This window comes from Engystomops pustulosus, chromosome 1 (assembly GCF_040894005.1).
Source record: "Engystomops pustulosus chromosome 1, aEngPut4.maternal, whole genome shotgun sequence".
Lineage (NCBI taxonomy): Eukaryota > Metazoa > Chordata > Amphibia > Anura > Leptodactylidae > Engystomops > Engystomops pustulosus.
The window spans coordinates 66,995,483-67,021,586 of NC_092411.1; the positions used below are offsets into that span (position 1 = coordinate 66,995,483).

General features: G+C 41.3%; 2 protein-coding genes across 4 annotated transcripts in view; one reads left to right on the forward strand and one right to left on the reverse strand.

Annotated features, from left to right (window-relative positions):
- Positions 1-2,361, forward strand: part of NAA25 (N-alpha-acetyltransferase 25, NatB auxiliary subunit) — a 39,579-nt gene extending 37,218 nt beyond the window's left edge. For both annotated transcript variants that reach the window (XM_072142914.1, XM_072142905.1), the window contains exon 24: positions 958-2,361. In XM_072142914.1, coding sequence (XP_071999015.1) covers positions 958-1,080 — 123 coding nt within the window. In that variant the 3' untranslated portion in view covers positions 1,081-2,361. The remainder of the gene's footprint in view (positions 1-957) is intronic.
- Positions 2,362-6,482: 4,121 nt separating this feature from the next.
- Positions 6,483-20,493, reverse strand: ERP29 (endoplasmic reticulum protein 29). 2 transcript variants are annotated; one of them, XM_072142831.1, is made up of 4 exons: positions 20,329-20,493; positions 15,193-15,331; positions 7,721-8,235; positions 6,483-7,668 (listed from the first exon to the last, which is right to left on the reverse strand). In XM_072142831.1, the coding sequence occupies exons 1-3, from the start codon at positions 20,461-20,463 to the stop codon at positions 7,736-7,738; spliced, it is 774 nt and encodes a 257-aa protein (XP_071998932.1). In that variant the 5' UTR covers positions 20,464-20,493; the 3' UTR covers positions 6,483-7,668; positions 7,721-7,735. The 2 variants fall into 2 exon arrangements, with proteins under 2 accessions (XP_071998932.1, XP_071998924.1); XM_072142823.1 differs by having other exon boundaries at positions 6,483-8,235.
- Between the last annotated feature and the right edge of the window lie 5,611 nt (positions 20,494-26,104).

The following is a 26,104-nucleotide window of genomic DNA, read 5'->3' on the forward strand; positions in this document are numbered from 1 at the left end:
GATTGTTAGGGGCAGCAGCAGGATAACACTGCCAGGGAACCAAGATGTAGGGACAATGAGGAACATAAGATGTGGTGATGCCTAATGGAGAAGATGGAGGACGCGTCACCTGCAGTCACTGGAGGGAAAAAGTAGGGGTTTCTCTGGTGTTTCTGTAGCTGTATACACTGTCAGTAAAGTTGTTATGTGAGGGGTTATGTACAGGAGGGGACATTACTAAAAGAGCGCTACATATGTATTGGGGCCCGTGCCCCGGATCTTTTACAACCCTAGCAACGCCCCTGCCGCCATTAGTTGAAAATGTGAAATCCCGATGATAGTAAAACATGGAAAATCGTATAAATTTGGTATCTGTATGAACATGCTTGATCATTCACAGCCTTTTATAGAAATAAAAAATCCAATGGATCTGGAACCTATGGCTCGCGAGCCAGATGTGGCTCTTTTGATGGCTACATTTTGGCTCTTAGACAAGTATAAGACGAGTTTTTCAGCACAATTTTTGTGTTAAAAAATCCCCACCTAGCTTATACATGAGTATATAAAAAAAACCTTAGTATTCACCCTCTGGCGCTCACCTCCGGTGTCCTCTTCCTGGCAGCACAGGCAGAGACGTGGCTATCCGCTCTGCCTGCGCACACACTATGACGCCGCGGTGTCGCTGCCTGGTGACAGCATAGTGTATGTGGGGCAAGCGCATGTAGGCTTGTCTATGCTCGTGCTGCCAGGTACCCAAAGTGCAGAGGAGCAATCCAGAGGTGAGCACCAGAGGGCAGTGCAAAGTTTATTTTTATGAGCCCTGCTCTAGAGGTAGGCGTTTGGCTTTGTAGTGACTTCCAGGTGCCATAGGGAATCTAAGAGATCGGGAAAAGTCTACATGCTCTTTATGGTTTGGACATTTGCAGGCCATGTGTTAAGATTACATTTTAATTATACATTTATTCCTTGTAATTTTAGGAAGAAAAGAAGTTTACAAAGCTGTCATCGGACAAGGTTCAGAACAGCTACACGCATTCATTGCAAGAGATTGGCGATCTCTTACGGAAGAGACTCGAAACAATTAAAAAACTGAAACTCTAGAATGTGAATAAGAACTTATGTCTTTAGAAACTTTGAGCTTCTGGCAGTCATCCGAATCCAGAACTTCCCAAGAAAATGCATGAAGGACTTCATCCATCTGAATTTTTTTTCTTTAATGAAATTTATACAACTGGTTTAAATTATTGTACATAAAGCAGGAGCTGCAGTCTGCGCCTGACCACTTTTTATATATAGTCATGAACTCTCAGCAATGAATTTTTTCATGCCTTTTACCCTTCATGCAACATTGAATTCTCTTTAGAGGCAGCAATAGTAATTGGCTTGATCCCATCTGTTGTCACTAGATTTTTATTTATTGTTTTTTTTCTTTTTGGATGTGTTCTGGAGACTTTCTTTCTTATATTTATCTTTTATGACAAGTCTTTCCCTTCCCTAAGCATAAACTGTATGTTTGGCAAATGGCCCCTTTTCCTTCCTGGTAGGTGTTTTAAATTCTCTAAAATATTTCAAAGCTTAAAAAATTAAATTTTTTGTTTTTTAGTTTCTAAGTCAGTGCCCAGACCATTGCACAGCTTCCCTGCAGAGCATCTGGACTATATGGTTGAGAGTTACTGCCAATATTGGGAATGAGACATACTCTGGCATCTCTCCATGCCACCATTCGACCTCTTCGTAGGTAGAGTTGAGACCATCCATGCCACATTTTTACCATACTCCACCTAGGCAGTTATGCATAAACTATTACAAGCCTGATACCAATTCTAGTTTTGATCCACTTGTCATCTGAAGAAGCAACTCTAGAACGTTTTCCAAGTGTCCAGGTGCTTTAGAGTGTCAATCTTTTGTTGCTTTGCCTTCTACGGCAGAAGACCTTTTTCGCCGTTCTTCAGGACCTGAAGTGGCTAGCTCCATTTTGCTAAAGATATTACCAAATTTTGTATGCTTATTTATGCAACCCTTTCACCATCCAAGCGCTGGTGTCTATTTATATAAATCTATATGTGCGTATGTATATTTGTATAGTATATAATTATGTACATACACATATGCATACAGACAGACATGTATGTAATACAATGCTAAGCTCAGCCCTACATGCAGATGAATTAACCAGCATGATAGGAACTACTTTTTCATTTGGGTTGCCAGGTGAGTTGCAGACTTTTGCAAATCTTTTACCTACCTGACTGTTTTCACAAGCTGTATGTAAGGGTTCAGAGAGCCTGACAATTGGGACATTGTCATATATTACAGACACATTTTGTTAGTGATGCTAGGTGGTTGACAAGAGTATTTTTAAAATAAATCCCTATGTAATAAGCAGCGTCTATGACTGACTGACATTTTGTGCTTTTTTAAAATGTATGCATTTATGGGTGTGCCAGTTTTTATTGATGGAAATGATGATTTAAAGAAAATGTTTGAATGAATAATTAAAGTGAAAGTGCATTTGTGGTGCAGGATAATATTCTCATTGTTTCATTACTAGAAGCACACCTGTTGTGTCTGTCTGGGATTATTCAATATCCGCCTTGTGTTCCCTTACAAGCTTGGGCTGCAGTTGTGTACATAACCCATGCTTTACACTGCAGCTCTGCTTAGAAATGTATTACTGTAAATGGGTAGGATTAGAAATATTGCCCCATGCTCCAGAGGACAAAATGCCACGTCTGTAAGTCTTTGTTCCCAGCATGGCTTCATCTCTCATTCTTGGTCCCCAGAATGGTAAACCTCTCAATTGGGGTTCTCAGCAAGTTTCACCCTCCTGGTCCCTAGAATGGAAGCTCTTTTAAATTTTTTGTTCCCTCTCTTAAACCTGGTCTCCTAAACTGTATTCCACTAAAATTTGGTCTTCCCGTTTTACCCTCCTGGCTGCAAGCATAAAATCTTTCAATTTTTGTCCCCAATATGGCTCCTCTTTCATTCCTAATTGCCAACACTGTTTCATACATTATTCCAGGTGTCCAAAATGGTAATCCTCTAAATTTTGCTTCTCAACATGGTCACTTTGATGGATCATTGCATGCTTCATTCTTATATGGGTCCCATTTGATGTCCCCTTTTACTAATATCCATGACCATCTTTGCTAACATTTTTATGTTAACCAAAACATTTGGACACTGCCCAAGAATGGCAGTTTCGGGGAGGAATTTGCATAATCCAGTTCTTTTTAAGGATCTGGTTCCACAACAGTTGGGACCATAGGCATATATGCTCAGGATTTCGGTAACAGTTTGTAATCTCCATTGGTCAGTAATTGTGCTTTGCCCTTGGTGGGTTTCTCTGGTGTGATTCTGGTAACCAATATTCCTAATAATTTCACATCTTCCCTAATTAATTACAATCATCCCTGGATAGCCTGAAACTTGAGGATGCTTTAATGGCTATATTAGGGGGAAAAAGTATTTAGTCAACCCACTTAAAGGGGTTTTCCCATGAAACATCAGAGACCCCCACTGATCACCAATTTAGGCTCTATCCCGTGGATAGGGCCTAAATTGTTTTGTGGGAAAACACCCTTTAAAAAGATGAGGCCTGTAATTGACATCATAGGAAGACATTAACTATGAGAGAAGGTCCTCCACTCATTACCTGTAGTAATGGCTTATGTTTGAACTTGTTATTGATATAAAAGACCCCTAACCACAACCTCAAACTTCATCAAAAGTAGCAAAAAAATACCATCGCAGCACCGTACACCTAAGTAAAAAAAAGTTATTAGCGCCAGAAGATGGCTAAATAAAAAAAAAATCTAGACAATGTTTTTAATTTTTTTTAATGTATGAAAACATTATAAAACCTATAAAAATTTGGTATCCCTGTGATCGCACCGACCCAAAGAATAAAGTAGACATGTCATTTTTGGCGCACGGTGATAGCTGTAAAATCCAAGTCCACAAGAAAACGCAGCAAATGTGTTTTCACCAATTTCACTGCATTTTTGTTTTTTTTTTTGGCTTCCCAGTACATGGCATGGAATATTAAATGCCATCACTATGAAGTGACTGATTTGACTTACTTTGTGCAGCGCTGCGTAATCTGTGTGCGCTATATAAAGAATTATTAAGTGCAATTTGTTATGCAGAAAACAAGCCATCACAGAGCTCTTTACGTGTAAAAAAAAAAAAAAAAAAAAAAAATCAGTCTCCGCACAGCCCGATGTATTTAAGTGGGGGCAAGGCTGTTAGTAAGTAATGGGCAGACGGAACTGATCAGTCGGGCGCCATAAAAATGCCGACATCAATGAGATGTGCGCCAAAATCTTACATGGGCTGCGGATTAATTTTGTTATCTGACCAATTTTTTCTAGGTCTGTCGTGCGCCAACAATTGCGCTTAAAAATGCTGACAAAATACACATAAATGTGGAGGATAATGTGGAAACCCGGGGAAATTCAGGGCAAAATGAAAAAAAAAAATGCGGTGTTCAGACCCTTAGTAAATGAGCCCCAATGTGTTTGTTTAGAGAGTCCCCGCCCACGTCCTGGGAATTTGCACTGACCAGCTGGGGAATGAGAGGAGCTAAAAAAGCAATAAAACTGAGTAAAATTTATATGTAAGGGGTTAAAATTCTTTATTGTGTAAACATCGCTAAGTGATTGAGATTTGAGAATTTTCTTTCGTGGCAAAACCCCTTTAAGGCTGATGGTGACTTCATCGTGTAAGGGTCAGGTACTGCTTTTGGTATAGTCTTCCTTGACAAGTGTTTCATATGACAATGTCTTGCAAACTATTTTAGCTGGAGGGGAACCACTATAGCTAGGTCAATACTGGCTTACCCCAGCGTGAAGAAGCTGTGCAAGCAAAATAAAGTCTTCTGTCTATACAATAGAAACTATGAGTAAGTAAAGGTTTTCATATCTGACTTGCAGCATGTAACATAATACTTTACGGCATGGCAGGAATTGACTGGAGCCAACTCATTAAACTCTCTGACGAGATTTCTAGGCATGTGGACGATGTAAATAGTCTGTGATGTCGTCTTTTGTCAGTAATGATGGTGGAGACTATGATAGAAACCCCCTACACAATTAGTTATCGGCATGTAAGGTCCACTCGTACTAATGACAAAAAAAAGACTTCATAAAGTACAAACAGGGAGGACTAGGACCTGCTTTATGATTTGCGACTCGTACATGGGGCATGGAAACCAAGGCTGTGTGCATGACCCCATTGTAATCATGCGGCCACACAACACCCTAAGGTATGTTAATGTGCAGTTGTGGGATATATACTGTTAAAGGACATCTATAACATATAGGGCAGTGAACCTTTTAGAGGCTGAGTGCCCAAACTACCCACTTTGGATTATAACTGTAGCTTCCGTTCAAGGGCCCCTTGAAGGGAAAGAATCGTGGGGCAGGAGCTCCAATGATCCAGCCTCGTCCTCCTTTCTTCTCCTGCTTGCACTGAACACAGTACGTCCTGGTTTACAAGGGACTGCAAGAGGATGTTGAGCCACTCATCCTGTCTGGCAAACTCTGTGCTGGGGTGCAGGTCAGTGATGGCGAACCTTTTAGAGCCTGAGTGACCAAACTTCAACCAAAAGCCACTTATTTATTGCAAAGTGCCAGCACACCAATTTAAACAATGTATTTCTCCTTGTTCTTTGACAACTTTCAATTGTTCAGCCTCCTAAGGACACCAATGCAGTTGAAAAGAGGAGGGAAAATGTGTCTATTATTGTAGGAAGATTCTCCTGGAAGATTCTTTGAGTCCTGTCTGGTGAACTTCATTCTTGGGTGATGGTCTGGGTGTCCACATAAAGGGCTCTGAGTGCCGCCTCTGGCACCAGTGCCATAGGTTCGCCACCACTGGCCACAGAGATGGTTCTGGCATCCTCTTCTTGCACCCGTGCCATAGGTTCTCACCTGATATAGGGGGTTATTTCTCATTAGACAGGCTCCATGCGACTGTCTTTGGTACTCTGCTGACTTTGGTGGCAGTGTTCTGCTGCACTGCTGTCCTTTTTTCTGACTTTTGGTCATGAATTCACAGAAAAAGTTGCATTAGTTACTTTATGACTTGTTATGTTACTTTTTAAAAAGTCGCAGTACATAAATCTGACGTTTCACCGCCTAATGCTAGTTGAGAGAGTGAAAAATACTTTTATTTTCCAGTGCGAGAATTGCCCTGTGTGACTATTTGACCTCAAAACGTCACATAAAAACAGAGGCAGCTTTTTTTCACAAAATAGACCAATGAAACCTAGTCCCCATAAATTGTGGCTATTCTTATCTGCAAATCTAATAGAATTCTTTCAATTCCTTTACGCTTTGTGGTCAATTTGATGGCAGGTGTTGTGAAAACAAGATCATAGTTACTTGTCACTTTCTGTTTAACTGCTAAACCACGCGACCACTGACAATTACATTAATTTGCTGAAAAATTGGTTGCAACACAGATTTTCCCATAATCATAAGAAGCTTCTTTCACTGCCATTAATACTTTATTACTTTTATTTATTTTTTTATGAAGAACACAAAAAGTATATCAATTGATGAACAATCTCCCATTAGAATATATTGATGCAGGAGCCTTACAACAGATTATTGATATCTGACACATTTACACATGTATGTTGTCAAAAGTCCGCTTGTTATACACTGAAATGTCACTGACCCCTTTGGAGTTTAAAGGATTAAGAAATTAACAACATGGGCACCAACAACCCTAAAATAAGTCACACGCACTACATAGAATTACTTTTATGTGACAAGTCATAACAGTCTTTGATGAAGGGACATGGAAGACGCATCTAGCTGGATGTCTGATTTCTACCGTATGATGCATACATGTATTCATCTGCAAGATTTCAATAGGGATGGTTGCAGTATATGCTTGAAGTTCAGAATAAGTTTATATGGAATAGTTTGGAAATACTCACTGCTTAGCGAATTATACTTCAATATGTAGCTAAATCAATAACACACACCAACCATTCACCTGTACTAACAGACAACCTTCCTTTAAGGCACCATGTATCTTATCAGTAAGCTGTCATGAAGGCAGGGCTTACTATTACTTTATCTTTTAGGAACTGTTTGAATGTGCCTCCGATTGCACAGAAGAAAGCCACAATACAAAAAATAAAAAAAATACTAATTATCTTTTAATGTGATAGAATAATACTATATTATTTACTATGTAAGAAAATAGACACCTGTTGTGGTGCACAATAAAGTAGAACATTATTTAGAATGATATATAGAACATTATATATAATTATACAGGCAGTCCCCTACTTAAGAACACCCAACTTACAAATGACCCCTAGTTACAGACGGACCTCTGGATGTTGGTAATTTACTGTACTTTAGCCTTAGGCTACAATAAACTGCTATAACAGTTATCACAGGCGTCTGTAATTAAGATTTATTGTTCATCCTGGTTTTTATGACAATCCAACATTTTTAAAATCAGATAGTCATACAGACCCAAAAAATTTTGCCTGGATCTACAATTATAAAGTATACAGTTACGACTTACATACAAATTCAACTTAGGAACAAACCTACAGAACCTATCTTGTACGTAACCCGGTGACTGCCTGTGTATAGAAACCAAGGAGGGTAGTAATACTTCCTAAAACAGATGTCCATGAAGTCTGACAGGGCACATCAGAATGTTTCCTGTACAGGTAATATGAACTGTGGGGAAATGCTGTTGGACTATATAGGTTAAATATCTATTTCTAAAGCTCCTCTTTGTCTTGAGTTTTGATCTGGAAGCTGCTGAGAATATTGAGCCTCTTCTGTAGATCCTCTTTCTTGGATTCACTCATCTTGTTCTTTTCAATTAGTTTTGTAATGCGCTCAAACTCGCTGTGGGCAAAGCTCTCCCCTTGGTCTAGGATTTTGCTCATGATCTTCATATACTGCTCTGCTGACTGTTTCTCTAGTTCTCCGTCACTGGACAACATAGTCTGAGCTTTCTTAAGGAGCTCACTCCTCTCTTCTTCATTAGACTTTATGAATTCTCCAGCCAGCATATCATAGTCCTCCAGGCACCCAGGCATACCCAGATATACTCCATGAGTCTTCAGCCAATGCTGTATAGCACTGGTCCTAATCACTCCAGTATAGGGGATTGGGCTTTCAATATCACCATTGACAAACAGATAAAAATATGGGAAGTTTTCTTTATCCAGCTTGTATTTCTCACCCAACTCCATGTTAAGTTTATCTCCATAATCTGCAAAAGAATCACAGGACAGTAAAGAATAAGTACAGAAGAAGAAAGACATTGTAAGAAAGTTCAGTGGGTATGTCACCAGTAAGTGTATATAATGGGGCTTATGTACTATGGGTCCCGCAGCCTCATTTTTCGGGGATCACGTTGAGGATTGTGTCGCAATCCTGCCGGCTTTCACGCGACACAAATCTTGGGGCGGGCTGTTGGACGATCTGACAGATTCGGACTAAGCGCATGATTTAACATTTAAATTTGTGTCACAAGCCAAGCACTTACATGCACTGAGAAGTAGAAGGAGAACTCCCGCTGACCTGAGTGGGGAGCAACACGTGCAGGATATCGGGCGCAGGATCTACGTGGATCGCGGCACAGTGCATCGTCGTCGGACAGTCGAAACCGGGGATCGCAACTCGGACGGGTAAATAAATGTGCCTCAATATCTCTATTTATCTATATAACCTATCCATCCTCAAATCCACGGCTACCCCTGCAGTAAAACCATTGTTTAAAAGAAAATAACCAATTTCATGGGAAATTCCCCAAATGCTTTGGTTTTCAATAACTTCAATAGACTTTTATTCTACTGCTGTCGCTGCTTTCAAGCACTTTACTCTAGACCAACCTCAGCAGGTGAAAGGATCACTTTGCCATATGGTTCTACTTCAAGTGGCCACAATAAAATTGATGGTGCTTAAAGGCTTAAAAATTGGTTCCAGATGAAAGATGAAAGATCTGTTGAAGACAGGTTGATGACCTATCCTTATTCCACCTAGTACTGATCATCAGTTCCATTCTCTATGTAGTGGCAGATCAAGGTAACTACAGATGAATGCCTACTGAATGAATTGTGGATGAGCTGTACTGGGCTGTAGATATCGCACCATGCGCTAGCTAGGTTTCATGAACTGTGAAGAAGGACTCCTTGCATCATATCACACTATGATGCTTGGAGTTTCTCCATGGGATTGTAATCCATCCATGCATGTGATCCATCCATGCATGCATCCACTGCATAGTCCGCAATTCACAGACGGAGAACAGCCATCAGCACAGGCTGGAAATGGGTGATTGGTAGGTATTAGTTGATTTTATCAACTAATATTGATAAAATCACTTGAATATGTCTTCAAAGAGCGTGTGGTAGGTATACACTTGCATTAGCCTTTTCTGTTGTTTTGTACCGTTTAACATATATATATATCAAAATCCTAGGGAGCTGTAGATTATATGAAAGTATCAAAGACTCTTCGACAGCATTCACACATTCAGATTTTCAGATGCATTTTTTTTATGTTCAAAACAGGAGTGGAGTGGAAAAAATGAGGAGTTGCATTTCTCCTTTATATGTTCTCACCCTTTATAAACTACACCTTTTTTGGCTTTAAAAAAAAGCATTCAAAAAAACCTGAATGACGGAGGACAGTCCGAAGCACATTGAAGGCAGATTTATTAAAGTTAGACAGTAAGAAGTTAGAGTATTATACTGTAACACTTATCAAACTTTCTAACACTGGGTAATTGATCTGGGGTAATTTAAAACTGACCATCCCTACTTTGCGCCTCCTATTATTTGGCTATGTTTGCAGACCCCTTTTCCCACTAAGCCACACCCTATTCCATATTGGTCTTTTAGGAAATGTTCACAGCACAATATTTTTAATACGCTAAGCCTATACGTCGGAAAAGCACCTGGTGTAGACACCTAGGGGCAGATTTATCAAGCTGTCTGAAAGTCAGAATATTTCTAGTTGCCCATGGCAACCAATCACAACTCAGCATTCATTTTACCAGTGCTCATGAATATTTTAAAGGGGAGCTGTGATAGTCTTACCCAAACCGGGGAAATCCTTAACCACATGTGGGGACTTTAGACCCATATCATTACTAAATGTGGATGTAAAATTGTTTGCAAAAATGATAGCCTATCGCCTCCAATCTCATATCCCAAACCTTGTACATTTAGATCAAGTGGGCTTTGTTCCAGGAAGGGAGGCAAAAGACAATACGGTAAAAACAATCTCCCTGATAGCGAGAGCGCGAGCAATTGGTAACAAATTATGCCTTCTCACAGTAGACGCGGAGAAGGCTTTTGATAGGGTGCGATGGGATTTCCTGATGGGAGTTCTTAGGAAGCTCGGTCTAGGCCTCAGGACCATGCAGGCCATTTTGGCATTATATCGTGATCCCACAGCTCTAGTCCGAGTTAATGGCACGCTATCAGATCCACTTCACATCACAAACGGTACGAGACAGGGTTGCCCCTTATCCCCCTTTCTTTATCTTTTAGCAATGGAACCCCTGGCTAACGCTCTGAGGTCTAACCCTGACATTCGTGGTCTTCTAGTGGGCGGGAAACATTGCAAACTTTCACTATTCGCAGATGATCTATTATTATACATCACCTCCCCGAACACGTCCTTACCCGCAATAACGAAGGAATTCAGTGTCTATGGAGCGGTAAGCAATTTTAAAATCAACACACATAAGTCAGAACTTCTAAATATCTCCCTCCCCGCAGTTGAACAGGCATGGTTACAAGCTAACTACCCCTTCAAATGGGCAACTGAATCTATACACTATTTGGGTACACACATCTCCTCGGACATGTCCTCGCTTTTTGACCTCAACTATAAGCCTATGTTCCATACCATTGGAAAGGACCTAGAAAAATGGGCACAACTCCCCTTATCGTGGTTTGGCAGGATCAACGTCCTAAAAATGGAGATACTGCCCCGAATCTTATATCTCTTCCAAACTATACCCATTCCCCTTCCCAGGTCATACTTTGATAAGCTCCGACGCATAACTCAAAATTTTGTATGGCGAGGCTCACACCCACGTATTAGGCACACAACTCTCACGCAACATAAACTTGATGGGGGAACAGGGCTCCCAGACTTCCACAGCTACTATAAGGCAACAATTGCCACCTATATCCTAGACATCTTTCACAAGCGTTCCTCAAAACTCTGGGTAGAGATGGAACTAGAACAGAGTCCCACACAAGCTCTGGGAGCATTCTGGTGGTCTTCACTGCCGCCTAATACAGACTTTTCTCCCCTTCTTACACTCATCCTGACCTCATGGCAGAAGTTTGCACGCACCTCAGGACTAATCAAAATCCCAGGTCCGCTCACTCCACTTATTGGTAATCCAGCTATTGCTGGACTCTATTCATTGACAAAGGCTGGCCTCTCATGTTTCCCTAGAATGAGAGACATTGTCACAGACACAGGAATTAAGACCCAGAAGGAGGTGACGACCTTACTTGGCGTCCCACCCAACAGATGGCTTCTATATTTCCAGATTCGTGACTATGTCTCTTCACTGGGAAAGGTGGAACAATTATTGACCAACACCTCATTTGAAGACATTTGTCTTTCAACCTCTGCACCTCCACACGCGATCTCCTTGGTCTATTCCATGCTGACACGGCTGGATCTGGCAGATGCCCGCCCGGTTTGTGCAGGAGCTTGGGAGAGAGAACTTAACAAATCCTTCACTCCTGCACAATGGCAAAAAGCGTTAATATTGACGCATAAGTCGTCTATTTCCTGTCGTATGCAGGAACTGAACTACAAAATTTTAACCCAATGGTACAGGACTCCAGTAAGGTTACACAAAATGTTCCCCTCTGTTCCGGACACATGTTGGCGATGTGGAGCGGGAAGGGGCTCCATGCTTCATATTTGGTGGGAGTGTGGTCCCATCCAGGATCTCTGGCGGGCTGTCTTTGACCTCTACAACAGTATATACAAGAGAAGTATTACTCCAACTCCTGAGGTGGCGCTTCTGTCCATGTACTCTGGAACTATTGCAAAATATAAAAAAAGAGCTTTGCGCCACTTTCTTATGGCCACACGTCAAATAATTCCTAGGCTTTGGAGATCGACTGAAGCACCGACCAGGTTGCAATGGATAGAGGCGCTAGATGTAATCAAACAAATGGAGGAATTGAAGGCGAGTGATGAAGGTAGATATAACCAATTCAATGCCATATGGTCTGCTTGGATTGACTACCGGGACACCCCGGCTTTGCGTGATTGGTTAACCTCAGGTAACAAGATACACGTCCCTTAAACTTAGGTGTATGTTGGAAAGTACGGTACGCCCCTCCCCTCCCCTCCAAATCCCTAAACCCTCGTATGTGCTGTCTTGTATTATGTTTGGCACCCACTCCCAAGTTCTTCTCCCCAACTACTCTTGACAGGCCACATGGTCGTCTTAGCATTTGTTGATGTTCTGATGTTTATAAAAAGTTAGCTTTTTTCACCAAATATGACGTATACCATCATAAAAGTACATATGCACCAATGATACAAATGTATACACATTTCTACTTGTAACAAACCAAATAACATGTTATTGCACTCTGTATTTTTATGTAACAGTCAATAAAGTTTGATGTTGAACCATAAAGGGGAGCTGTGATTGGTTGCCATGAGCAACTAGAAATATTCTGACATTCAGACAGCTTGATAAATCTGCCCCTTAGTGTATACATTGACAAGTGGCAGACTTAGGCATAGTTATTAAATCTGTTTCCTGTACGTCAAAAAAATCTGGATGGAAAGTCCTAGCAAGCAACGTCTTTTCATCCTGCAGCCTCCGGCGGAGCAATGTATGCACTTAGCAAAGGCAATGGCGGCTATGGGGAGCATATGCAGCTTATTGCATCCTTCCTCACAGCTTCGCTGAGCGTATATGTCGCTCTGAGCATTTGCGACGCTCGACAGTAGGGGGGACCAGGTTATGTTACTGTCCATATTAGGACCACATTTGAAGGGGGAGGGTGAATCCCCGGGCGACATATCACACTGTATAGGCATACAATGTGATACGTCTGTGCCATACTTTGTAAGGACACGTCGTAATTCTCCTGATGTGTCCTTACAACATGTGGCAAATATCGTGGTGTGACCCCCCACCTTAGACATTTTTTTTGGTAAATTACAACAACATCCTGTTATAAGCAGATAATGTCCCCAATTGTATACAGTAATCTGCTGCGCCGGCTGGCCAGTATTTTAGGGCATCTACTCTAAGTCTATACTTTGAACTGAAAACACAGCAACTGCATATGAGAGCTGGCACGCTCTGTTGTTCTGATAGATTCTGATGTTGGGTAAAAGGAAGTCAGTACAACTTTTGCAGAGACTCAAAGCCCTTATCACAGTTCTGTCTGGTCAACGCCCACTTGATCTACAATTATTATGCGTAACAATAATTATGAACAGTTTAGCCACACATGGACACACAAAGTGGTCTTCCACTTTCAGGATATTTATATCCTATACACAGCGAAGGTCATCAATATCAGATAAATAGAAATCTAACAGCTGAACATCTGCCATCAGTGGTTCACAGCACATATAGATGGAGCTGGAATTATTGGACCCCAATGACTGATATTGTTTAACTATTTTGGTTTATGTTTTCTATGCCAGTCCCTCCACTCGTTACACATTGCATTAAAATCCCGACTAAAAAGCAGTCAATTACTGGTCCCCTCCATACATCACTGACCGTACCCCCTCTGCTGACATTGACATTGGGTCAAAGATCCAGCACTGGCAACAGAACTTCCAGTGTAAATTATTTTATTCTCTTCTTACAGCATAAAACTCCTCAACACCAACATAGTGTATGTCCAAATGAACAGGGTAAAAACCCAACACATTTTGTGAAGCTATCTGACACACTTACTCCTGAATAAAAAGGAAGAAGCTGAACTGTCAATTGATTTTTGTCACGGGTGCCCCTGCGAGCCATATACATACCGGGTTGCAGGCGCACTTTTCTGTGCCCCGGAGCCTGCCTGCATGTTGACTCACCTCTCACAGCTCCATAACGGTCTCCACGCTCCTCGTGGTCCAGCGCGTGTTCCCCTTGCGCTGGCTCTGTAAGATTTAAAGGGCCAGCGCGCAGATAATTGGCACTGGCTGGCCGCCTGCCAAGATAAGTTCCTGCCCCTTCCTGTGACCCCTGCCAGATCTTTGTGCTTCAATGCCTAAGAGAAAGCTTTGTTCCATGCCATTTGCGATTATCCTGATTTACCATTGTGACCTTGATTCCATTCCTGACTCGTCATCGTCCGCGGTGGTCCAGTGGGTCCACTACCCCTGGTTCCTGACAGATTCATACATTACCAAGAGAATAACAGAGAAGGGGCATAATGAGAAGTGCAGTCCACTTAAACCTTACTTAAACATATGCATTATTGTATAACGCATATGTTATGCATGTTACTTTCAGTATCAATTTTGCATCCCTAAGAGAAGCGGGATTCACATCCTCAGTTTTAAGACAATGGGGGGCAATTATTCATTTTCTTATCCTTGCTGTATGTGTCACAATTTTGCTCCTTTTCCGACCCTCATAACAGTATTTTTTCGGCTGCCACCGAGAATCCCGATTGTCTGCTCTTTTAGTTTCTCAGACAGTTTTCTTGGAGCAATATGTGTCTCACACTTAGACCCCAAAAAAGCAAGTATACCTAGTTCTAGTTCCGATTCCGAATGTGGGGTAATTTCAGACCCTTTTTGTTTTTGCACCAATTTATTAATCCCTTGCACCACAATCTAACATCCCTGTCTTACCACACAGTTTGTTTGCAAAAAAAAAAACTGACCGTGTGATACAATTAATAAATGCCCCCCAGTGGTCTGAGAATAATGTAGCCATCCCAAGACCTCACTCTCTGCTTATACAGAGAACTCAATGAGGGACTTTAGTGCAAAGCACAGGAGGCAGGAATTTCCACTCTTTTCAATCATGTAGATGACCAGCCACTTACATATAACAATGTAACCAGTAAAGATATTTTCTTATTTAAACCATTACATCAATAACATCAACAACTTTATTAAGTTAAACTTTTTTCCCTTAATAATCTCTCTTACTTTGCCTCAATAGTAACATAAATGTTAGTTATTTGCAGCAGTGGAGCTACAATACCTGAGATCCCAACATCAGCCACCAGAAGTTCTTTACTGGACGATGAACTTTCGGCTAATTGCTTGAACTCATCCTGCTTTTCTCCATATGGATACTGAGTATCAAACTTTACCAACACAAACTTCATCTTTGGAATAACCTGCAGTATAAGAGGTGACCAAATATTCTTCATTAAAGATTATAACAAACGTCAATACATTTAGAAATCAATAAATGAACAGTAAAAATGTCATTCCACTTTTTAATTAGCACGTATCATTTTGTTCTTACAGATATTATGCAGGCCCTTGTGTCTCTATTACACATACACACATATGTATATATGCGGCCACTTTATTAGGTACAACATGCTTGCCTTCAGAACTGCCTCAATTCTTCGTGGCATAGATGCAACAAGGTGCTGGAAGCATTCCTCAGAGATTTTGGTCCATATTGACGTGATGGCATCACACAGTTGCCGCAGATTTGTCGGCTGCACATCCATGATGCGAATCTCCCGTTCCACCACATCCCAAAGATGCTCTATTGGATTGAGATCTGGTGACTGTGGAGGCCATTTGAGTACAATGAACTCATTGTCATGTTCAAGAAACCAGTCTGAGATGATTCCAGCTTTATGACATGGCGCATTATCCTGCTGAAAGTAGCCATCAGATGTTGGGTACATTGTGGTCATAAAGGGATGGACATGGTCAGCAACAATACTCAGGTAGGCTGTGGCGTTGCAACGATGCTCAATTGGTACCAAGGGGCCCAAAGAGTGCCAAGAAAATATTCCCCACACCATGACACCACCACCACCAGCCTGAACCGTTGATACAAGGCAGGATGGATCCATGCTTTCATGTTGTTGACGCCAAATTCTGACCCTACCATCCGAATGTCGCAGCAGAAATCGAGACTCATCAGACCAGGCAACGTTTTTCCAATCTTCTACTGTCCAATTTCGATGAGTTTGTGCAAATTGTAGCCTCAGTTTCCTGTTCTTAGCTGAAAGGTTAACGAGCAGTTGGACAGGTGTACCTAATAAAGTGTCCGGTGAGTGTATATATATATATATATATATATATATATATATATATATATATATATATATATATAGGCGGACCCCTACTTAAGGACACCCGACTTACAGACGACCCCTAGTTACAGATGAACCCCTCTGCCCCCTGTGTCCTCTGGTGAAGCTCTCTGCATGCTTTACTTTATTCTGAGGCTGCACTGATCAGCTGTAAGGTGTCTGTAATGAGGCTTTAATGATAATCCTTGGTCCAATTACAGCAAAAAAATATTTGAAACTACAATAGTCTACTTACACTCACCGGCCACTTTCTTAGGTACACCTGTCCAACTGCTCGTTAACACTTAATTTCTAATCAGCCAATCACATGGCGGCAACTCAGTGCATTTAGGCATGTAGACATGGTCAAGACAATCTCCTGCAGTTCAAACCGAGCATCAGTATGGGGAAGAAAGGTGATTTGAGTGCCTTTGAACGTGGCATGGTTGTTGGTGCCAGAAGGGCTGGTCTGAGTATTTTAGAAACTGCTGATATACTGGGATTTTCACGCACAACCATCTCTAGGGTTTACAGAGAATGGCCCGAAAAAGAAAAAACATCCAGTGAGCGACAGTTCTGTGGGCGGAAATGCCTTGTTGATGCCAGAGGTAAGAGGAGAATGGGCAGACTGGTTCGAGCTGATAGAAAGGCAACAGTGACTCAAATCGCCACCCGTTACAACCAAGGTAGGCAGAAGAGCATCTCTGAACGCACAGTACGTCGAACTTTGAGGCAGATGGGCTACAGCAGGAGAAGACCACACCGGGTGCCACTCCTTTCAGCTAAGAACAGGAAACTGAGGCTACAATTTGCACAAGCTCATCGAAATTGGACAGTAGAAGATTGGAAAAACGTTGCCTGGTCTGATGAGTCTCGAATTTCTGCTGCAACATTCGGATGGTAAGGTCAGAATTTGGCGTCAACAACATGAAAGCATGGATCCATCCTGCCTTGTATCAAGGGTTCAGGCTGGTGGTGGTGGTGTCATGGTGTGGGGAATATTTTCTTGGCACTCTTTGGGCCCCTTGGTACCAATTGAGCATCGTTGCAACGTCACAGCCTACCTGAGTATCCATCCCTTTATGACCACAATGTACACAACATCTGATGGCTACTTTCAGCAGGATAATGCGCCATGTCATAAAGCTGGAATCATCTCAGACTGTTTTCTTGAACATAACAATGAGTTCACTGTACTCAGATGGCCTCCACAGTCACTAGATCTCAATCCAATAGAGCATCTTTGGGTTGTGGTGGAACGGGAGATTCGCATCATGGATGTGCAGCCGACAAATCTGCGGCAACTGTGTGATGCCATCATGTCAATATGGACAAAAATCTCTGAGGAATGCTATCAGCACCTTGTTGAATCTATGCCACAAAGAATTGAGGCAGTTCTGAAGGCAAAAGGGGGTCCAACCCGTTACTAGCATGGTGTACCGAATAAAATGGCCGTTGAGTGTACATACAAATTCAACTTAAAGGGAACCTACCACGACGATTCTACCTATAAAGGTAGATCGGGTGGTAGGTGGGTGAATTGGACGTAAGGATAGCCCTTTTTTGGGCTAATCCTCACGTCCCGGCTATCTTTTAGAAAACTTTAATCCTGGGATATGTAAATTTTTTTAAGCGGCTACTGGGGCGTGGAGTAGCCGGACATGAGGCTACAAGATGCGTCTACTCCACACCACCGGTAGCCTCTTTCCTCCGCCTACCATTTAATCTTCTTCCCTTGTCCGAGTCCCTCGGCATCTGCATCGTTCTGTGCATGCGCAGTAGCTCCGGCCCCGGAGCTGCGGCCGTGCACCCGAAGGCCTGCGTTCTGCGCATGCGCAGGACGCCGGGGACCCGGACGAGGGCGCGCAGCTACGAGGAGCTGCGCACCGAAGATTCAGTGGTAGGCAGAGTAAAGAGGCTACTGGGGAGTGGAGTAGCCACACTGTGTAGCCTCATGTCCGGCTACTCCACGCCCCAGTAGCCACTTCGAAAATTTTACATATCCCAGCATTAAAGTTTTCTAAAAGATAGCCAGGATGTGAGGATTAGCCCAAAAAAGGGCTATCCTCACGTCGAATTCATCCACCTACCACCCGATCTACCTTTATAGGTAGAATCGTGGTAGTAGTTTCCCTTTAAGAACAAACCTGCTCTACCAACTGATCGCCAGAAACTGTCAAAGCTGAAGGTATGGAAGGTTGAAGGAGTTAGGTAATTCATAAGCATTTTTTAGATATTGGAAAGAGAGAAGTATATCCCCCACACAGATGTCCCCATGTAAAGGACTCCTCTGAATCTCCACCTAGCCCTATTGGGAACCTAAGAAAGTTCACAGAGAGATGGGTTATGACATAAGGGGGAATATTTATCAAAGCCGGTAGTGTGACAATGGGAATGGACTCAGGAGTGGTGAATGGCACAGGAGTGGTGAAGTCTTCACTACACCTCCATCTCCAAACAGAAGGAGCTCAGGGGAAACAAACAGGTCTGAGTATGGGTGGATAAGGAGCGCCATGGAATATGTCCTTTCCATATGGAACATCAATGGGAAGTGAGAAAATTGGGCTGCCCAATAGTATACAGGCAGTCCCCGGGTTACATACAAGATAGGGTCCATAAGTTGGTTCTTAAGTCGAATTTGTATGTAAGTCGAAACTGTATATTTTATAATTGTAGATCCTGACATTTTTTTTGCCCCAGTGACAATTGGAGTTAATTTTTTTTTTCTGTAATTGGATCAAGGATTATCAATAAAAATTAATTACAGACACCTTACATCTGATCATTGCAGTCTAAGTCTATAGTAACATCCAGAGAGCTTCACCAGAGGTCAAAGGGGGCAGAGGGGTCCGTCTTTAACTATGGGTCATCTGTAAGTCGGGTGTCCTTTAGTAGGGGAATGCCTGTAGTTTGAATTTTGGGAGCCACCTCAGCCATCTTGCCTTCCCAGAAGAAAGTTCCCATGCTGTCAGATCCTCATCGATTAGGGAATTATCCCCTATTCTGTGGATTGGTTATCACATGTACACAAGAGCCATTTCAGGACCTTTGAAGCTCCTCCAAAGGTCCTAAAATTCTGGTTAAGAGCAGACAGAAAGGACACATCCAAAATTCCAGAAGTTTAGAAAATGAATTCTCGTCAGGGGCCACAATAGTCATATATAATATTCATGGCAGCTTTAATCCACCACTGCCTTTGAAATTACACTGCTTGCAACAGATTTATAACATAAAATTCAGCAATTTACTGCCAGAATGTTTTATCCAAATGACAGTGTTTCTGTCACTGCATTGAACAGTCACTGAAATTTGTGCTACAAAGCTGCTGCATGTTAATATAAACCAGATCTTCCATTTAATGTTGAATCCTTTTATTCAGACAGCGTGTTGTCATCACAGCAGCTCATCCATTAATCCCTTCCTTAGGGCAGACATCTGATCCAAAATTATTTTATTAAAAGCAAATAGTTGGAATGCCACATGTGGCAGTTTTGTGAGTGCTATGGTATAAAGGAATGGCAGAAACTACAGCACATCATCCATCTAAATGCTTTCTTAAACATCCCTTACATCATCTATAAGGATGCAGAAAAGTATAATAATATTATATGTTCATAGCTAGAAATCTCCACGTTACACACAGAGGATGCTAGACCACCGCAGAACGTGCTGTCACACAATTCCCCAATCAGGTTACTGGAACAGGACACTTGGTTTTAAAGGATTGGTCAGAACGCCAGGCAGCGATTTCTCGGTTATCATCTATTTGCTGCAGTAATTGTATGGGGGGACCTGTTTACTGCCTATTAACCCTATGTGTGCAGTTATATCCTAAATAGAAAATAATGACTTGCTAGTTCAAGTAAGAAGGAAAATACTGCAGACATGAAATGAGTGATGGTTCAGCTGGACCCATACTGTACAGATATCTGCAATGTATGGAGCATGGTAGATAAGGATGGTAATGGTATAAATATACATAATCTCTTAATAGAAAATGTGGATGACATCAGATCTCACACCAGCAAGCATCTGGCGAGTCTATGGTATGGAAGCTGTGCCTGCAGTGCGACTACCTTATAGAAGGTGATTTGGTCCAGAGACAAGGAGCCCTTTGTGTGCAGGGAGCAGCAGCACTGCAGGATGCTACAAGCCAGCAGCAGCAGTACAAGCAGTGCACAGGGGCTCGTCACTCGCCATCCTCTCGCCATGGTTTTTGGAGAAAGATAAAAGGCGAGGGATGAGCAGAGCCCTGGTCACGTGGCGTAGTGCTGCTCACTACACACTTCCGGTCTGACACATGACAGGTGCAAGAGATGCAGTCACTGGTGTCTGCTAGAAAGCAGTGTGACAGTGGCTGCCTCTGTCCTTCATTGCTATAATAATATAATTGCTTTTTTTTTTTTTTGCATTTGACAGCAGATTTTGGATCCACTTGCAAAAGTCTATATACTGACTGTAGACCCTCAATATTGTTACTTTTTGACAGGTATGAATCAAAAAGGAGAGAAAGTAATGGTTTGGACATAAAGAATTGCATCATAAAAATTTGACCATGAATGGAGGGACGGTGTTCTTGGTAATTACAACCCGCCTAGGACTTTACATCACGAGCTAGGGTATTTATGTAAAAGGCTTACTAATTACTTTTTTTCAGTGTTTTTGTGTTTACTTTTAATTGTCTTTTTTATGGAACTTTTTCTTTTTCTTCAAGCCATTTTGCTGTAGAGTTTTCTAAAGCTAAAGAACAACTATTAAAAAATGAATGCTAAAAATAAGTGACCACAAACAGCACAAAAATAAAATGCTTATTAAAAAAGCATGAAAAAGGAACTGCCACAAAGAACAGTGATGGAAATTATTTGGCCTCATGCACACCACCACTTGCTCGCCTGGGAATTGATCTGGGTAAGCACACACCTGGGTGGTAAAGGGGTGAGCGCCCTTCACCCCTCTCCTCTCCAGAAAAAGCTGGGCAGCCACCACGACAAAATATAGGACAGGTCCCACAGTGTTTGCTCACCTCACTGTCACCTTGTACCATAGACCTCTATGGGGCGGTCATACAGCCATATCAACACCCCCCAATACTGTCATGTGCATGGGGCATTAGACTCACTTGAAATTGATATATTATAGGTTCACATGTTGCGGAAGTAAGTCAATGGTGCTTCATATGCTCCTTGGGAACCCAGTTCTATATGGGATTAATTCACCAGAAAAGTTGTGATTCATATTAAAATCGTAAATCGTATTTATATCATTTTTGGAGAATCTGTTTACAGCTTTGAGCTCCAGAAAGGGAGTGGTTACATAGTTGTAGGCGCTGGTTCTTTATAGCTTTGGCTTGCACTTGCAGTTATATGTGAAAGACAATTTTATGATATGTGTCTAACCACTGTGCTATTTACACTGTAATATAGTAGTTTCAGGTTAGACATTGAAACTCGGCATACATAGCTGTTGGGCCAATATGACTTACACTTTATGAATTGCACTTTCATGAAATGAGAATGCATGCAGTTTGCTAGATGCAATAGTAATTCAGTAGTTTTAATAGTACAGAAAATCTTAACACTTGTGGATTTTGCTGGATTGTGTATGTGAGAAACATAGTGATATGAGAATAAAATTGATTGCAACATCTAGGGGATAGTTTTAAAACATCTCCAGCCAGTGGCATGTCTCCAATGAAGGCAGATCACGTGACGGGGGACCAAACCTGTCAAAAGATATGAAAAGTATGAACCAAGCCAAAAGACAAAAGATTGATTGCTGCATCCATGGGGCGCATACCATTGATTAAGAGAATGGAGCAGAAGCCAAACTTCTTTATCTGCACGCTCCATGTCACAATATCAATCCGATTTTTACTTAAAAGGAGTCACTTTTAGAGGATAAAGGGGAAGCGTTACTTCAGACACAGCTAACTTAGGCTCTATAGTAACTGTGGTACTATATGGAAAGTGAGCTGCAGATAGAAATTGAATACCCACATTTGTCTTTGAATGCCTATATCTCTGATTCTGTAGCTCACAGAACCACAAGTCTGATGTGATTTGGAGGAAGAAATTCTTACTTTAAGGTTGTAGGTACTATGGAGCCCAAGATAAGGCCATACCAAGGGATGCTCCATCTTCAGTCTCTCAGTTTGACCCATCTCAGGCTCTCTACAGCCCCTTTCAGCAATTTTCACATTGCTGCGCAGGCGATTTTTTTTTTAGGTAAACAGACAAAAATTTACATAAAGGAGCAAATTCTAGGTAGGACATTTACTACTTTGCCTGACTTTGCTAGTTGCTTAGTGGGGAAAAATCTGGTAACAATGTCGCATTAATCTTATCTACATACACTCAATTTGGGCTTGGCAATTTATGTTGTCGTTTTCACAATTTTCGTAACATATTTCAACATTTATAATGCAAAAGGTAAATCTATGGAAAAAAACTGTAGTACAAAATCAACAGCAAAAAATGGATATGTTAAGGATTTTTCAATGCAGAAAATCTGTAGCATAACAGTCCTGTATGGTCAAACCCTTACTGTTCCCATCAGTACAGACACTTTGTAGCTAGTCTTATGTTTGGGAATAGTTACAGTCTAGAATAACTTGAATATAATGCACTGTTATAATGTATTCAGGGCCGCCACTAGGAATTATGGGGCCCCTAACTGGCAAACTTTATGTCCCTCCCCATGCACATTAGGTTTCCATATTCTACTAATGCACCATATCACAAAAATATATTTCAAATATTTCACAGGAGCCTGGGCTGTAAACTACATTTAGGCAAGGGTATCCAATGTGTAAATCAATGAAAGCAGCAGCACTCTAAGTTGTGAAAAAAGCAGAGTGGCTTTATTCCATCGTGTGACGTGAGTCACCTTCTTCAAGCATGCGTGACTGGGCTCGATACTCACAATCATTAGCTGTTTAATCCTTTAGACGCTGCGGTCACTGGGGTCATGGCGTCTGTGGAGCAGTACCGGGTACCCATCCGGAATCTGACTGCTTTCATGGCAGCCCTGAGGTTTTATAAAGGAGCCCAGGGCTGCCGGCAGTATATAAAAATCTGAAAAATTGCACCCACAATTCTCAACCCCACATCATCTTAGAAAAATTAGAGGATGCATAAAAAATCATGCCAACATAAAGCAGACATTCAGGAAATGTTAGTTATGAAGTTATTTGGGTACTATGCCTGAAAAGCAAAATATGGCCTAACTTGCTGATCGTTGGGGGTCTCAGTTAGACCCCCACAGATCATGAGAACAATGTAGGTAACTGTGTGCATTGGTGGCAATGACTGAACAACACATAATGTACCTTTAGAAGTCTATTTTTTATAGAAGAAAATATGGGAACCAGGCAAATGTAGCATGATGGTGGTAAACAAGCAAGCATATTGTCAGGGCCAGGAAATTTAAAAAAATACTTTGACTTTCCAAGTGCTAACAAGGGAAGTTTGGTTTTCTAAAAAAATATTCAGCTGGCATATGAGAATATAATAGGATGGGCAGTAATACATACAGGGCTGCCATCAGGGTGATTATCCCAGACTCCAGCCATGGGCCTCAAGAGGATGTGGAGCCCAGAGTTACAGAAAACCCTTCCTAGGGTGCAGGGCAATTCTTTGTCTGTCTTTGGGGTTCCTCTGCCGTCAGAATTCTTAAAGTGGCTTTGGTCCTTGATAAATCTGCTGGCAGTGTATGTGGGTTGTTTGCAACAGCTGCATAAAAAGTCGCAAAAAACCCTCAAAAGTCACAGAATATAGACAAGGGTAGGGGCTAACGTACATTTTTTGGGACTGGCCTAAACGGAAAGTTGCAAATCATGAATTCAGTTCTATTGAGAAGACTAGTCTATGCAAATAATGAATTTTGAGCAAGCACGGTCTATGTGACTTTGCACTGTCCTATGTTCATTTGGCGCAATGAAAAACATAGAGAAAAAAACTGTGATACATCACCCCCTATGAATATATGGTATGTACAGTACTAAGTCACACAAATTTTTCAAGAACATTTCCTGCAATATTATCGTTCTTCCTCCAGTAACTACACTATAGTAATGGTAAATAATTGTGACATATACTCCTAGTTTTCATTCAAAAACTCTATTCATATGAAGTTAATCCGAACTTAATGCTTTACTTAATCCTTTGTTTTTACAGAGCTGACAGCAAAACAAAGGCGAATATATAGACCATCAGAAACAATTAGTACTAATGAGTGCAATCTGCTGGGAGCCTGGTATCTGACCATAACAACGCCTGACAGCTCGAATGAACTGAACAAATTGGGTCCACTTTTGGGCAGCTGTCAAGCATAGGACATGGATCTATTGTTTACTGGTTATACTTTCTGCTGCTAAACCACCATGGATTCAAAGTGCTATAGGGGAAAGTTACAGTATGTGAACAAAGTTGCAGGTCTCACAGTATTGGCAACTTATCTTATTGCTGAACCAATAAATGACTGATCGTACACAAAATATTGCTCTTTATACCTGGGAGAATCACAATTATATTCAATTATTTTATTGAAATTAATCAGTTATTTTTTAGGGTACTTCTTTCTTGTTTAAGATGCTGTACCACAAAAGTGATTTATTCCTTATCCACAGGTTAAAGCATAATTTACAGTTCAATGGGTGTAGACTGCTGGAAAACCCCAGCGTTCAGGATGATGGAAGAATGAACATTGTTGCATATGTGTGATCTCTCCATTTGCATCTATGGGACTGCCTGGACAGTGAGCTTGTGCAACAAATGGGCACCAGTCACATATGCACAGTCTTACCACAAGTTTACCAAACATTGTATAGTTTCCATCTATTCTATACAGATTACTTTTAATAAATGTGATAATATGTTGGCAGAGTTCAAAAGGTTACCGCACAATATACTCTGTACCTATTAAATGGTGTTTCCCATCAACATTATCTGTAGACACATAAAAGTATATATACTTTTGCAAATGTAAATAATTGCATTAGCAGAATTCTATAAATCTTAGCATCAACCTTTAGCAGGAACTTTCTAAATTGTGGCCCCCGTCAGCCATGATTTCCTTATTGTGTTTGGGTTATTTATGCATGCACTATCCCTGCTTGTTCTGTGTTCCTACATGAGAAGATAACCTGGCCACAATAAGGAAATCAAGGCTGGATTTCTGCCAGACACCAGATCAAAAAAAGTTTCAACATTAATGATTATATCTATTGGAGGCCTATCAACATAAAAGACTTTCCCAGCTAAGATTGTAAGAGGCAAATCTTAGTACATGAATATTTGTATTTTTTTATATTTGCAAAAAAAAAAAAAGTAACATTCAATAGTCTATCATTTTGTACATATTTTTCTGGGGGGAATCCCATTTGACCCTAAACATTGTTTTGCAATTGTGGAAAATGGACTGGGTCATATACTTTCACATGTCCATGTACAAGAGTTATGAGCTGCTTGGGACTTTCCATGCGTTCAGTGTGTCACTTTATAAATACAAACCTGGTTCAGCAAGTTTTCATTGTTTTTAGTCACAGTAACACGGCACCTGTCTCACATCTTTTGTTCATGCGTTTTGAAAGGGCATTCCTAGATCAGAAGATATTCAGAAGCTCATTGTCTGTATTAGTGAGTCAGATAAGGAAATAGTAGCACTTGATGGCCTGTAGCATGAGAAAATACATCTCAACTGGGACATTCATGGCATATCCATAGAAGTAACTGGAGAGAGGCCACCACCCCTCCGTTCTTTGCAGCCTAGAGATTGGGGTCAAAGTACCCCTAATCCTGAAATTCTGTAGATATGGATCCCAGAATTTGGCATTTGTGGCAAATCATCAATGTC

Excerpts from the sequence above, each read along its gene's own strand:
- ERP29 (XM_072142831.1), bottom strand. The coding sequence starts at position 20,463 with ATGGCGAGAGGATGGCGAGTGACGAGCCCCTGTGCACTGCTTGTACTG. Across the intron at positions 15,332-20,328 it reads ACCAAATCACCTTCTATAAG|GTTATTCCAAAGATGAAGTT; the intron begins GTAGTCGCACTG and ends CTTATACTGCAG. Across the intron at positions 8,236-15,192 it reads GGCTGATGTTGGGATCTCAG|ATTATGGAGATAAACTTAAC; the intron begins GTATTGTAGCTC and ends ATTCTTTTGCAG.